The 15,142-nt window shown below is 49.1% G+C and overlaps 2 protein-coding genes and 1 long non-coding RNA gene across 4 annotated transcripts in view; 2 read left to right on the forward strand and 1 right to left on the reverse strand.

Moving 5' to 3' along the window:
- Nucleotides 1-2,311: 2,311 nt before the first annotated feature.
- On the forward strand, nucleotides 2,312-4,506 carry LOC113627714 (uncharacterized). Its single transcript, XR_003435664.1, has 2 exons — nucleotides 2,312-2,696; nucleotides 3,815-4,506. It is a non-coding gene; the product is annotated as an uncharacterized LOC113627714 (long non-coding RNA).
- Nucleotides 4,507-4,854: 348 nt separating this feature from the next.
- Nucleotides 4,855-9,639, reverse strand: ATP5MJ (ATP synthase membrane subunit j). Of its 2 annotated transcripts, none has more exons than XM_027120731.1 (4): nucleotides 9,532-9,639; nucleotides 6,486-6,609; nucleotides 5,725-5,748; nucleotides 4,855-5,004 (listed from the first exon to the last, which is right to left on the reverse strand). In XM_027120731.1, exons 2-4 carry the CDS (start codon nucleotides 6,607-6,609, stop codon nucleotides 4,970-4,972), a joined length of 183 nt encoding a protein of 60 aa, XP_026976532.1. In that variant the 5' UTR covers nucleotides 9,532-9,639; the 3' UTR covers nucleotides 4,855-4,969. The 2 variants fall into 2 exon arrangements, with proteins under 2 accessions (XP_026976532.1, XP_026976531.1); XM_027120730.1 differs by lacking the exon at nucleotides 9,532-9,639 and adding an exon at nucleotides 6,993-7,157.
- Nucleotides 9,640-14,182: 4,543 nt separating this feature from the next.
- Nucleotides 14,183-15,142, forward strand: part of TDRD9 (tudor domain containing 9) — a 114,429-nt gene continuing 113,469 nt past the window's right edge. Inside the window, exon 1 of the mRNA XM_027120685.1 lies at nucleotides 14,183-14,382. Within this exon, the coding sequence (XP_026976486.1) occupies nucleotides 14,183-14,382 (200 nt within the window). The remainder of the gene's footprint in view (nucleotides 14,383-15,142) is intronic.

Here is a 15,142-nt window from a genome sequence, read left to right on the forward strand (position 1 = left end):
ATTTATTTATTCATTTTTGGCTGCGTTGGGTCTTTGCTGCTGCGCGTGGGCTTTCACTAGTTGTAGTGAGGGGGGTACTCTTCGTTGCGGTGCACGGGCTTCCTATTGTGGTGGCTCCTCTTTGTTGCAGCGTATGGGCTCTAGGCGCATGGGCTTCAGTAGTTGCAGCAGATGGGCTCAGCAGTTGTGGCTGACGGGCTCTAGAGCGCAGGCTCAGTAGTTGTGGTGCATGGGCTTAGCTGCTCCACAGCATATGGGATCTTCCTGGACCAGGGCTCAAAGCCATGTCTCCTGCATTGGCAGATGGATTCTTAACCACTGCGCCACCAGGGAATTCCTAGACGCACTTATATTGTGGACGTCCCGTTCCATCCCTACTTTGCTGAGAAACTTTACACAAATGGATGTTAAATTTTGTCTAATGCTTTTTTTTTTTTTTTGGCATCTATTGAGATGCTATTGTTTTTCCTTGTTATTGGAGTAATATGGTGAGCTACATTGATTTTTTTTTTTTTAGTTAAGCAAAGAACACCTTATTTCTGCTACACATAACAGCACACTGCCCTAAGAAACAACTACTACTATTTTTTCTTATTGAAATACAGCTGATTTTCAATGTTGTGTTAGTTACTGCTGTACAGCAAGGTGATTCAATTATACATACGTACATATATGTATATACACATTAAAAAATTTTTTTTCCATTATGATTTACCATAGGATATTGAATATAGTTCTCTGTGCTACATAGTAGGACCTTGTTGTTTATCTATTCTACATATAAAAGCTTACATCTGCTAACCCCAACCTCCCACTCCATCCCTCCCCCACCACTACTACTTTAGTTTCAGCATTAATATGTGCATTTACAAATATAGGTCATCATGTATATCAAAAAATACGCCAGTAATCCCTGCTCCCTGGAGAAAACAATGCTGTAGACAGATTATCAGTCAGTCAGCTGAGGATTATGTCATTATCTAGTCTTTGTTCTTAAGAATCAGTAGGTTCTCTGCTGTTTGCCAGATTCTTTCTCTTGGGGAACCTGCCAGCGTAACCTGACCCTATTCAGGGTTTCTTAAACATCTCAATTTCTCTCTATTCTCTCTATTGAATGTTGCCATTGATTAAAATCCACATCTCATTGATTTTTGAATGTTAACCCAACCCTTCCTTGGTCATGACTTTTTACTTTTCATTGGATTCAATTTGCTAAAATTTTGTTAAAAACTTTGGCATCTACGTTCAAGAGGAATATTGGTCTGTGGTTTTCTCTTAATGTCGTTCTACTTTTGAATCATGCTGGTGCTGCTCTCACAGAATGAGCTGGGGAGTGTTTCCCCCTGTTCTGTTAAGGAAGAATTTGTGTATAATTGATATTATTTCATTCTTCAATATCTGGTGTAACTCATCAGGGAAGCCATCTGAGCCTGGAGTTTTCTGAGCAAGTTTTCAACTACAGATTAAATTTCTTTGATTTAGGGCTATTCGGGTTCTCCATTCTTCTTGAGCGAGCTTCAGTGGTGTCTCACAAGGAACTTGTCCATTTCATACACCCTGTAGAATTTTCTGGTTTCAAGCTCTTTGTGATATTCCCTTATCCTTTTAATATCTGTAGAATCTGTAGTAACGGCACCTCCCTCATTCCTGATATTACTTTTTTCTTCTTCCTTTATTTTTTCTTCATCAGTCTAGCTAGAGTGTCCATTTTATTTATCTTCTCAAAGAACAAGCTTCTGCTTTCACTGAGTGCCTACTACAAATGCCTGGTCCTATGTGAGATACCAGGTGGAAAGAGATGAATTAGTGTCCTTTACATAAATCCGCTATTTTATTCTTTTTTAGAAAGTCCTCTGCTTTTTATTTCTGAAATTTTTTTTTTTTTTTGTGGTACGCAGGCCTCTCACTGTTGTGGCCTCTCCCGTTGCGGAGCACAGGCTCTGGACACGCAGGTTCAGCGGCCACGGCTTACGGGCCTAGCCGCTCCGCGGCATGTGGGATCTTCCCGGACCGGGGCACGAACCCGTGTCCCCTGCATCGGCAGGCAGACTCTCAACCACTGTGTCACCAGGGAAGTCCTGAAATTTTTTTAAAAAATTAATTTGATTTATTATTTATTTTTGGCTGTGTTGGGTCTTTGTTGCCGCACACAGGCCTTCTCTAGTTGCAGTGCGTGGGCCTCTCATTGCGGTGGCCTCTCTTGTCGCAGAGCACGGGCTCTAGGCGCGCAGGCTTCGGTAGTTGTGGCTTGTGGGCTCTAGAGCACAGGCTCAGTAGTTGTGGCGCACGGGCTTAGCTGCTCCGTGGCATGTGGTATCTTCCCGGACCAGGGCTCGAACCCATGTCCCCTGCACTGGCAGGCGGACTCTCAACCACTGCGCCACCAGGGAAGTCCCAAATCAATCATCTTACAGGTGCCACACAGCTCGACTGGGGCACACGCACCCCTGGGATATATTAATACAATGACAAGCAAGAAACACATGCCCCCTCCAGAGGCTCCCTGGTGGCTGAAACACATTGTTGAAAGTTACCCCTTCAGATGCTGGGACCACGTTCTCCTCCCTCTGCCTTTAGGGTCCTCCACAGGCCACTCTGAAGAACACTGACGAAGCACGGATGGGCGCGACGTGTGGACCTCAGGATAAAGGGCCTCCGTGGAGCTCCACCTGGAAGCTGGCTGCCCCTGCCCACGGGTGAGTTCGAGGCCCTCTCTGCTTCTGTAGACAGACGTCTCTCTTTTGCCGGCACCGCCCGAGCGCTGCTCTGAACAGGGTGCCCCCCGTGCCCAGCACAGCTCCCACATCTGTACTCAGCGCCCACAGGAAGCCTGGTGATGACAGGCTGGCGGCATGCACTGGCTCCACCTGCAGGCCACCTCGGGACATGACCGGCTTGTGTGCAAACGTCAAGTGGGTTCTGGGCAGCAACAAAACTCCTTTCTGCGACAAAACACGCTGTCTCCACTTAGGAACTAGGGACGGGAAACCACTTGGTGCAGCAGGAAGACAGTTTTGCTCCACTCTTTAAGGCATGGTTGACGCTGGGCTCAATCTCCAGGGGTGGGGATGGGGGTAGAGCAGGTCTCTCCTCAACATCCTCCAACCTGCCGCTCTCACAGGCCACAGGGTCCACCTTTCATAGGAGATACTCCACCTCAGCCAAGTTCCCTTCACAACATACATCGCAAGAGCCCCTCACCCCATTCTGCACGGGCAACTGGTCCATGATGGGTTTTTATTTACTGATGATAACTCAAGGAACCCACAAGCGGTAGACAGGGACACACTCCCAGGGTTTGCACACCAGCTCCTCTGCTGACTCCAGGGGCTGGCTGCCCAGGCCTCACCTTCTCCTTCTCCGGGTAAGAGCTCAGCCTCCCGGAGCGCAAGTCCCGGTCCCAGCATAGGCTAGCTGGCCTCTGGCACTTCACTGCCCTCTCTCAGCCTCAGTTTCCTCCTATGTAAAATGGGACTGCAGCCCTACCTCATTCGGTTCTTAGGACTCAGTGTGCTAAGAGGCACAGCACCAGGGGGAACATGGGTGGACGCTGATGTAGTGGATGTAAGGGCTCGGGGTGGGAGGGGACGGGACGTTCTTTGTACGGATCAGTGGTTCTCAAAGCGTGGTCCCTGGGCATCAGCACGTCCCGGGAACTTGTGAGAGATACAAGTTCTCAGGCCCCTTGCCACACCAATGGAAGCAGAAATGCTGGGCCCTGCTAGTCCTTGCTGACCACCCTCCAGGTGATGCCTGTCTCAGAAAAGATGGCCCACGTGAGTAATTTTTAAGATTAGGACTTTCTGATCCACAGTGCTGACTCACCCTCTGGAGGGAGAAGAGAACAAAAGCTTATCGGAGAAAATGTGATCCCTGCTTTAGAATGGAACCCTGCTCCCAGCTCCAATGCCAGCTCTCACTGGGGCTGTACGACGCTTTCACGCCAGTTCCCCGTTGAGCCAACAACCGTGAGGCAGTCAGTGAGCCTGATAAGTGGGTTTTATCCCCATTTTACAACAGAAGAAACCAAGGCTCAGAGACTCCACCCAAAAGTGGCAGCCATTTGTCAGGCACCAACCATAGCGAGAGACCAGGACCAAGACCTGGGCCACCATTTCTATTCCACAGGCAGACCCCCGTCACCTGCAAAGCACCAGATTTCAAACTGGACTCAATTCCACCCCTACGCTTACTGCTTTAGAATCTATTTTTTAAACGCAATTTTAGGGGTTTTGGTAATCGCCTTAAATGGAGAAAAACATTATGCAGCATTCACTTGATATTAGCCAAACTACAAGAAGTATCAATTGATTTTAAAAAAAAAATTTATGTACCTTGCCTTAGAAGTGATTTCTGGATAAAATTTTCTAGAGCTTATAATTCCATCCACGATGTGATCTAATATTGCCTATTTCTAAAGCATTTTACATAACTTTGCTGTACACCTGAAACTAACATAACATTGTAAATCAAGTATACTCCAATAAAATTTCTTTTAAAAAGGCATTGTACAGTTTAAATAATGCTCTTGCATACTTTCTCTTACTGCACTCCACAGTAACTCTAAGTTAGAACTTACACATTATCTCCATTTTCCAGATGAGAAAACAGAGGCTCAGGGAGGTCATAGGAGTTAAGTAGCAGAATCATCTGCTTACCATTTACTGACCTTCAGAGTGTGAAGCCTAGATCCGCCCTCCACCCCTGTGCTAACCGAGGTGTTCACTCATCGGCCCCTTGGATTTCCTAAGGACAGGGCAGCTCGGCGAGACTCTGGCTGCACCTGGCGCACGCAGACCTACTCGGAGTGTGGCGGGGGCGGGCCGAAGGGAGGGACACGGGCGCAGGCAGCGGGGGTCTCACAGGTACGTTTATTCATGCCCAAGGGCAGCGGCACTGCTGCAAGTCAACCCGATGTCCCACGTTCCCACAACACAGCCAGACCGACGTCCCATCCAAGGAGAGCTTGTTAATGATGACCACGAGCAGGCTCAGGACTGGAAGCTTTTCAAAGAGAAGCACGACACAGATACAATTTAGGAGGAAAGGAACAAGCAGACTGTGGTTCATTATATAGGTATGTACTGACAAGCCAGAAGATGCAAAGGACAACTTTCAACATGATGGAGCACATGGAGGGTTATTTCTATACGGATGTACAGGAGGGTCTGTGGAATCAACATGGGCATGCAGCTCACGTGCAGGCGCAAAGAGCAAGCGGCATGGAAATGTCTTCTCCCCAAGGTCAAGGGCCAGTCCTAAGTTTGCACAGGAATCAGATGCCTAGAGTTTCACTGTCATCTGGAAGCGAAGTGAAGGAACGCCCAGCACTAGGGCACAAATTTATGTGGTTCTTGCTTTCAAAACACGCTCTACAGGGCAGCCCACTGGCACAGCTAACTCCTCTTGCCTACTGGTGACACCAGCTAGCTCCGATCAAGTCATTTCACTCCTGGAAGCTGTACTTGGCCCAAGGGGTGAGCAACGGTTTTTTTTTTTTTTTTTTTTGAGCAACGGTTTTTAACACACAGACTGTAGGGGGCAGAACTTCAGAGTCCGCTTCCAGCAGGCCAGCGCTCTCCACGTTCTGAAGTGCTCCTACTGCCTCTGCGTGCTTAGTGAACCACGCAGCAGCTTCAATTCACAACAGGGATATACCTTGTCCCAAAAAGGTACGATGGGGTTTTTTCATTCCCCATCCATTTTAAGAAGCAGAAATCTTACCTTTCAAGGCTTTACTTCTTTTATCTAAAATAAATGGAAAGAAAAATTGGTCATGTCAATGCTTTACAAAAATGCCTTTAGTCGACTCACTGTCGAAATCATCATTTGGCTGAAAAGTTCAGAGCTTAGGCAAAGCTATTAAATGAAGCTTTCAGAAAATAGGAATTCCTATAGTGTCTCAAAGCCAAGAAGTGGTAAAAATTCTACCACAGATGTTCTCTCAACAGTTAAATAGCCCTTCAGAATCTGCAGGACTCTTCACTCTCTACCAGATCCTAACCTCCAGTCTTGCAGTTTAAAGTTTCTCCTTTCTTTCCTCTTTTTAACCAATCGCTCATTCATACACAGTTGGGCCTCATCTCTGCTTCACTGAGAACCAAATGGTTACTCTGCCCCTATTTTTATTAAGAAAATATTTAAACATTCAGATCAATGGAAAAGGTACAGTAATATACTGCATACCATGACACTTCATCCCTAAATATTTTAACCTGCATCTCTGAAAACTAAGGATATCTCCTATGCATTCTAAATACCATTGCCACACCTAAGAAAATTAACAATTCCGATATCAAGGTCTTGTTCAAATTTCTTATTGCTGACATAGTTCTTACACTCCCCACATTTTAACAAAGGACCACCAGGGGTTCGGATGTTCACTCCTAGTTAAGAACCACAGTTTCTTTACAATATGAATTGTGATTCCTCTTGAAAATAATTTTCTTCTTGACCTCCAATGAATCAAACACAAAGAAACTTACCAGCACTCCTGATTTTATAAACGATAAAAGCCATCAGCCCCATTCCTGCCCAAATCTCCTGGTAAACTTGGGTATAGTAGGGCTTCATGGGGACCCAAACATTCTTAATAAGGCTTTGAAGCATCTGAAAAGGAACACAGTGATAAATATTACCATGACTATTGTTTTAAACTTAACTGGTAAGAGGTTTCCATTTATTAAGTTTGACCCTATTTCCCAAACTATTCAACAGGGAGCAGCCCCTATGCCAGACCTGCTACCCGAAGCCATTCCAACATCTACATGGGGACTCCTGCTCTCAACAGCTTTCCAAGCTCCACTCACCTCTCACCATCCCCTGACCTTGGCCATCCGGGCACTCCTCACTTCACATTCCTCCAGCCTCAGAGCTCTCCCAGCCCGTGCTGTCCCGCACTGTCATCAATGGTCCCCCTCTCCGAAGGCTATCGTCCACGAATGCCCCCAAATTATGCCAAGAATTACACACTTTTGAAGAAACTAGCATACCTGCATCACCATGTTAAGAACTGTTGGCGTTCAAAGCTGGGAAAGAACATGGTCAAGGCATGGTGATTTCCCTGTGACACTAACACCCAGGCTTGGGCTCACATTCATCAGCTGTATCTCAGTCCTTCTTTTGTTTTGTTTGAATCTCAGCTGTATTGAGGCATAACTGACATATAAAACTGTAAGTCATTTACGGTGTACACCATGGTGGTGACTTGATACATGTGCACGATGTGTAGGGACTTCCCCTGTCTAGGTGATTAACACATCCATCACCTCACTTTTTTTTTTTTTGGAGAGAACTTTCAGTTCTCTAAGGAGCCAGAGCATCTGGGAGAGCAGTGTCCTTGGTAGAGGCAGCTCACGGGCCAAGACCCAAGGTCAGAACATGCTCGGAGTGGGAGGAACAGCGAGAAGGCCACTGTGGTCACTCAGATTCAAATCCTGGCTCTGTCACTTTCCAGCTAACTTAAACTGCCTCGGTTTCCTCATCTCTAAAACAGCACCCGCCTCAGAGGGCTGTTACGAAGATGGAGCTGTTACGAAGTGTAGCTCCGAGGAGTTGCTCTGTGTCAATTGCAGTATCTGCTGTCCTACAGCAAGTGCTTGTTACATAAAGTGTCATGGCTGGGCTAGTGGACAGAAGATGGCCAGGTCATACAGGGCCTTGCAGGCCACAGCAAAGAGCGCAGCTTTTATTCTCAGAATGTCATGCAAATTTAACAGCATTCATGAAGTGCTTTACTTGCTTATCTCCTGCACTACTTGGACATATCTGGCTGGTCACAGTTGCCTGAGATCACACAGTTGAACCTAGTCACCCAGCTGGATCTGCTCCTTATTACTGAGAATCTGCTCTGAGGCCTGGCTTCCAGCTCTTCCAAAGAGAGAACATACCCAGGCTGAGACCCAGGCCTGAAGGCTAGCCAGCCCCCTGAGTGACCCAGGAAGACGTGGCTGTGTCCTCCTCCTGGAACCGCTTGCAGACGTGTCTGCCCTCACATTTCCTGTCTTCAGGCAGTACCAGGATGCTCTGCCAGAGCATAACATTCCAAGAAACCAACAGCCCTGCCCTGAAAAGGCAGATGAGAAGATCCAAACAGGATGTGGAGGAAGCCTCTGGAAGCCCTGGACAGGAAGAGTTCAGAGGCACTGAGCCAATTCCTCTCCTCCCTGTGCCCAGCACTGACTGGGAAGGAAGACTGATGGGGTCAGAAGCCTGCGAATCCTAGGTTCCTACACCAGTTCAGCCTGTTTTGCCCTCGATCCTGGCAATGTCTTGAAGCTGTCATTTCAGAGGTTTCCCTTTCTGTGAAACAGGGATAGCTCCACCTGCCCCACTGGGCTCTCAAAGTAAAGGACCCCAACCTACTGCCTGGTGTGGAATAAAAACTCAGTAAATGATCGCAGCAAGAGCAGAAAGAATTTCTGCAGATGCCCAGCTGACTACTACAGTACTAAGCTCCTGAGATTCTACGAGGAAGGCCTTAAGAAGCTGAGGGCAAGGCCCAGGTCAGGTAGGGGCCTTAGAGCAAGGCCAGAAGAGGATCTAGAAGGAAAAGAGCAAAGCAAACTAGGAGGGTGTAAAGGAGGTAAGAAGGGGCCAAAGAAACTTCTGTTATCTCCATAGTTTGCTCGGGGCCCAGGCCCCTGGTGTTGTCTCCTCACCTAGAATTACCCAAGAGTGCTTCAGGGTAGGTACACGGCAAATGCTTACCTCTCACCCCGCCTTTGGCCCAAGGCTGACATATCTGGCTGGACAAGCGACATGTTCCCAATGTTTACAAAATGAGGCCCCCTACTTTTTCTGCCTGAGTTCACTCTATCTAGCATCGTTTCCCAGCTGTGTAAGTTTTATTAGTGCCCATTCCTTCAAAGACCCATCCTATTCAAAGGCCAAGTGGGTGTCGGCTGTGTCCGTTTAAGTCTGCAAAGTGGTTGGTATGTTACATTAACAGCAAACTGTCACCTGACCTTACACTGGAAACAGGAAACGTCTGACCCGCTGAGCCTCAGACCGGGCTTCACAGGCTGAGGTCCGTACAATTGCAATAACCTCCGATCCCGTTTTGGTCCCCGTTTCCCCCTCTCCCAAAGCCCTGTCATACGTACAGTGTAGCTCCGAGAACAGTGTGCTTGCAAGGAAACTTGAGGTGTAAAGGAGAGAAGGGAGTAAACGTGGGGAAAGAGCTCTCGGCTTGGATCCTGACTCCATCACTAACCTGCCCTGTAAGCTCGGTTAGGTGGTTGAACCTCTCACGGCCAAAGGAAAAGGCGTAGCGCGGCCTCGACTAATAACAGCTAACCCCAGGACGACCTCCCTTTACAGTTTTGGGGACCCAAGTAAAAAGTGCGCGTGGGCAGGTAGAAGAGTTGGACCTCAAGGTCAGCGGGGATGGAGGTGTGGCCGCGGTGGGACCGGGGAGGCTCCCACCCGCTGCGGAGGCCACTCCGGGCCCCAGGTCCTCGCCGCCCGCGATCCGGCCCCTCACCGTACCGGCTACCCCGCGCCGAGCGCCGACCCCAGCCCCGCTCTCACCTCGGCGAAAGACTAGCGCCTCAGCCAGCCCCAACTCAAAGCTGACGACTCGGAAAGGTCACTGAGCGCGCAGGCGCCGCGCGGGGCCTGCCGGGAAGGCGGAAGGAGCGGCGTCGCCCTAGACCAGCGCGCCTCCGCCGGCCGCGCCTGCGCACCCCAGCGCCCCCAGCGGCCGCCCGGGTTCGGCCGCCTGGAGGGTTGGGGGAGGGGACGCGCGCGCGCGCGCGCGCGCGCGACAATCACGTGACTTAACCATTCGTATTTGCCTGGGAGTGGGACTTTCAGTGCTGAAACTGAGAAGGTCTTGGACAAAACCGACGAGTCGGTCTACCCGAAAAAGGGAATCTTTACTGGTGTTAAACGCAGAAAAGTTGCATCTCCCGTCTCTGATTTTCTTGCCATCTCTGTGTTAACATTTTTCGCTCTGCATATTTTTATGTATCAATTCTGTGCATCGTAATTCTACTCAACAGACAATCTAAAGACTTCACAGGGGTGCAAGACACTGGACCTAAAAGACGCAGGCTTTAAAAATAACCATGCTTGGGACCTCCTGGTGGTTCAGTGGGTAAGACTCTGTGCTCCCAATGCAGGGGGCCGAGGTTCGATCCCTGGTCCTGGAACTAGATCCCACGTGCATACCACAACTAAGAGTCCACATGCCACAACTAAGGGTTCGCATTGCCACAACTAAAAGATCCTGCATGCCGCAACTAAACATGCCACAACGAAGATCCCACAACTAAGACCCGTGCAGCCAAAATAAATAAATATTAAAAAATAAATAAAAACCATGCTTAATATGTGCAAGAAATTAAAAAACAAGACTGAAAATCTCAGCAGAAAACTGGAAACTGTAAAAAGTTAAACAAAAGAAAGCCACTTAGCTGACTTGAAAAAGTGCCCAATAGAAGTTGGATTGATTTAGCAACAGATTAGACAGTTGAAGAATTACTGAATTGGAGGCTGGGTTAGAAGAAACCATTCAGGAACACAGACAAAAGAGAAAGGAACAGCAAGAAAGTCTATCATAGATGTAACTGGTGTCTTAGTATAACTGCCAATCTAGAATTCCATGCGTGAGGAAATTAGCATTCAGAACAGAAGGCGAAATGACATTTTGGGCCAACTAAGAACTGAGGGAATAATCACCAGTAGGTCTGCAGATTAAAAAAAAAAATCAACGTTCATTATTCACGCAGAAGGAAAGTGAGCTCAGAGGAAGGATGGGGAGGGTGAAAGGAAGAGCAACAGACTTGATCCTACTTCGAAGTGAAAGGAGCTTAGGATCAAATGAAGCTGCATGCAAAACTTGGAAAACTTAGGGTAGTGATGCTCAAAGTGTGGTCTCGGGGTACCCAAGGCCCCCGAGGGCCGAAACTATTGTTCGTAATAATGGTAAGATGTTACTCGTCTTTTTCACTAGAGTTCTCTCACAAGTGTATGGTGGAGTTTCCCAGAGGCTGTGTGGCTTGTGATGCCACAACGGAATGAGTACAAAAACAGGAGAATTCAGCTATCTTCCATTACGGCAGACATTAAGAGGTCTGTGAAAATGTAAGCGTCTTTTACTCTTCTCAAACACAAAAATTGGGGGGCAAATATAGTGACTTTTCATAATGATTCCCTTTAACATCAACTGGTCTTATTATCATCATTTTAAAATGAATTTAAGAATAAAACATTTCTCAGTTGTAATCCCTAAATAAAGCAGATAGAACCCACGTAAACAAAAGCTCTGTAGGGTCTTCAACAATTTTTTTCTTCAACAATTTTTTTTTTTTTTTTTTTTTTGCGGTACGTGGGGCTCTCACTGCTGTGGCCTCTCCCGTTTCGGAGCACAGGCTCCGGACGCGCAGGCTCAGCGGCCACGGCTCACGGGCCCAGCCGCTCCGCGGCATGTGGGATCTTCCCGGACCGGGGCACGAACCCATGTCCCCTGCATCGGCAGGCGGACTCTCAATCACTGTGCCACCAGGGAAGCCCTCTTCAACAATTTTTAAGCATGTAAGTGGGTCCTGAGACAAGGACAAGGTTTGAGAAACACTGTCTTAGAAAAAGAATGTTTTAGACTTATAATGAGCTAGAAAACCGCAGAGGACAATAAGCACTTAGGAAGAACTTAAGGAAGAGCATCATCATTGTAAAGCTATTTCAAGACAAATCTTTTAAACTTCAAACTCGACTTGAGAGCAACAGAATTTTAATGTCCTCAGTTGTTAATCCAACGTAGCCCATGAAAAACACATGTTCAAAGAAAACAATGTTTAAAGAAAGGGTCATCCCAGCAGATTAATTCAAAATGCAAAATGCTGTATTTTGTGGCTGGGAAGGTCACTGAAGATATGATGGTATTTTGGGCAAAGCTCCTCCCACTTCACAGCATCAACATCACTTGGAATTGCTCTCAGCTGTTTTCCCTTTGGGCCTGCAGCTCCAACTGCTCTGGGGATGCAAATATGTGAAACTTCCACCAAGGCCCGCTCCGTGGCCTTCCCCTTTGCTCTGGCCTAGATGCCTACATGCCTATACGGAACTATGAAGCTGCCTCTTTTTACTCTGGACTTTGGGCAGGAATGCCAGATGAGCTGGGCTAGATGACTAAAGAGAACCAAGAACTACTCATGAAATGAAGGTGCTCAAAGCCATTTACTCTGTCACGACACCGAATGTTAACCAGTGTTTCGTCTGGAAAGTGGCAGTTAAATGACAACACATTTCAAAACTGAAGAAGCATCAAGACGGTGTCCTTCAACTGCAGTTAAAAACTCAAACCTCGGGAGGACCGAAGGAGGTAGTAAGCCAAAAGGATCAAAGAACAGAAAAAGCCCTTCAGAAAACATCTGCGTGAAAGGCACTTTCTTCAGAAAAAGAGCAACTTCCACTTAGAAACACACTCACTGTAACATCAACAAAGGAAGGTAGTGTGGGAACAGTAACGAACTAGGAAACACAAATGGGATTGGCAGAGTTGTTTGAAGTGGTTTTGGCCTATCTTGTGAAATTCAGAACATGTGCTAGCCTTCACAAAATGGATGAAGTTGCAGTATTTTCCAACCAATGCTGAATGACATACTGAGAGTCTAAATGACTTTATGATCACATTTTCTTACTTATTGAAAAATATGTTCTTTTTTCCTTGCCAAAATATGTGCGTGTGAGGGGGACTTTTGAAGCCTGCACTATTTGGAACAGTCAAAATACGAGGCCCAGAGCTCATAATACGTTAGTGGTGTGGCCAAGATAGGGCCTGGGACTTCTAGCTCAGTACCATGCTGGGTTTGTTTTTTGTAAGAAACCAATAGCTCAACCCGGCCTAGTCTGACTTCTCTCTGCACTGTTCTCAGGCTGACCTCCTATCTGCCACTCTTGGGCATTTTCCAGTGTTTGTTTAACTGATTGGCCCTCACACTGTTGACCAGTGCCATGCTCTGGATTCCTCCCACCTATTTCTTCACAGGGCTCTTTCCTGTGAGCCCACACTGCACTGGGCACTGACGGTGTGAAGGTGGGCAGGCAGTAACGTCACTCTTCCGATTCTCCCTGTTGCCTTTCTTCCTTTGTATATCTTTACTGGATTTTTCCTCTCTGACCCTTCTTTCAGGCTGCTTCCTACTTTGTGTCTACTTTCACTCGCTCTGGCCTGGACCATTTCAGCGGCTCCCAGGGTGGTTTTAACCACCATCCATTTGCTGACAACTTCCAAATGCGAACCTCTCACCACCTGTTTCTGTCTAGCTGTGGGGAGGACACCGCCCCTGACACGCGGATTTAGGAAGGAAGGAAGGAAGGAAGGAAGATGAACTCAGTTTGGTCAAGATCTCGCCCCACTGAACTTCTTGCAGATCCTCAATTCAGCCAGCAGGGCCACCTGCCTTCAGGCCTTCATCAGCGGACTACCTCCCCCTCCGAGTCCTCTTTCGCCGGGCTTGTTCCTGGTTCTTCTGCAGGTTTCCACTTAGGTGTCATTTTCTCCAAGAAGCCTTCCCCGACTTCCTTGCTCCCTTCCCCAAATTAGGTGCAAGGTGTCCCAGGTTAGCAGGCTCTGGTTTGCCTTCCATCTTCTCCATGCTGAGGTCTATTACCACGACCCTGCGCTGGGCCAGGCACACAGCTGGTGCTCAATAAACGTCTGTCCCGTGTTGGCCCAGAGCGCCCACCAAAACTCAGATGGAGTAGCCCTCAAAGCGGGAGATTGGAGAGAGACTGGAGGCCTTGTTCTTGCACATCCCGGGTTCGCTGATGCTGGGCCGCGCCCCCAGACGGCCGAAGGGCCCTGAGGGACTCGTTTTTCCAACTTCGGTACCTGGTGGCCGACCCCCAGCAACCGGACTTCGGCGTCGCTGACGGGCAAGCGCTTCCGACAGGCTTCACACGGCGCAGCGGGGCGGGGCGGGGCCGGTGGCACAAGGTCAGGGTGGCGCGTGGGGGCGCGTGGCGCGTGTGGAGCGCTCTGATTGGAGGGCTTGCGGCGGGGCGGGGCCGCGGGCCTGCCGACGCTGCGTCGTGCGGGCGCTGCGTCGTGCGGGCGCTGCGTCGTGCGGGCGCTGCGTCGTGCGGGCGCTGCGTCGTGCGGGCGCTGCGTCGTGGTGCGACGTGTTCCCGCTTCGCTGACCCGAGGTTGAAGAGGCGCGGACGCCGGCCTGTGAGCATGCTGCGCAAGCTCACCCTCGACCAGATCAATGACTGGTTCACCATCGGCAAGATGGTGACCGATGTGGAGCTGCTGGGCTCGCCGCCCGCCCTCCCGGCCGAGGTGGCCCGGGATGAGGTGCAGCGCAGGGACGTGGGCCATGAGGCCCCGGCCCCGGCCCAGGCCCAGGCCCAGGCCAGGCTGGTGCTGCCCGGGAGGTAAGGAGGCTGGGGGGGAGAGACGGGGGCGGGCGCAGGTGCGGGCCTGGGCAACGAGGACCTAGGCCTCCCCGACCCCGCATGACCATGTCGCTGGCCTCGGCCGCTCTGGTGAGATGTCTGGCCGTCCCAGAGTGAGCTGGCCACCAGGCAAGCCCCACCCCGTGGCCTGGGCCAGGTGGACTTCTCCCTACCAGAAGTGGAGCCGCTCCAGAGTTTGGTTCAGTTTAAAAACTTTTTATTGGTAGGCTTTATTTATTTACTTTTTAGAGCAATTTAAGTTTATGGAGAAATTGAACAGAAAGTAGAGCCCCATGTACCTCCTGCTCCCCAAACAGTTTCTCTCATTGTCAGCATCTAGCTTTACTGTGGTATGTTTATTATTATTAACTAAATCCGTCGATAAGACGAGGGTTCATCCTTTTTTTTTCCTTGCTGTACACGGGCCTCTCACTGCTGCGGCCCCTCCCGCCGCGGAGCACAGGCTCCGGACGCGCAGGCTCAGCGGCCATGGCTCACGGGCCCAGCCGCTCCGTGGCACGTGGGACCCTCCCGGACCGGGGCACGAACCCATGTCCCCCGCATCGGCAGGTGGACTCTCAACCACTGCGCCACCAGGGAAGCCCTCCTCCATGTGTTTTTAGGGCTTGGTAGCTCATTTCTTTTTAGTGCTGAATAATATTCCATTGTCTGGATGCACCACGGCCCGATCACCACTGAAGAATATCTCGGTGGCTTCCAAGTTTTGGCAGTTATAAAT

Source organism: Aethalodelphis obliquidens, unplaced genomic scaffold, assembly GCF_003676395.1.
Source record: "Aethalodelphis obliquidens isolate GAN/ISIS:26980383/991018 unplaced genomic scaffold, ASM367639v1 scaffold21, whole genome shotgun sequence".
NCBI classification, from domain to species: Eukaryota; Metazoa; Chordata; class Mammalia; order Artiodactyla; family Delphinidae; genus Aethalodelphis; species Aethalodelphis obliquidens.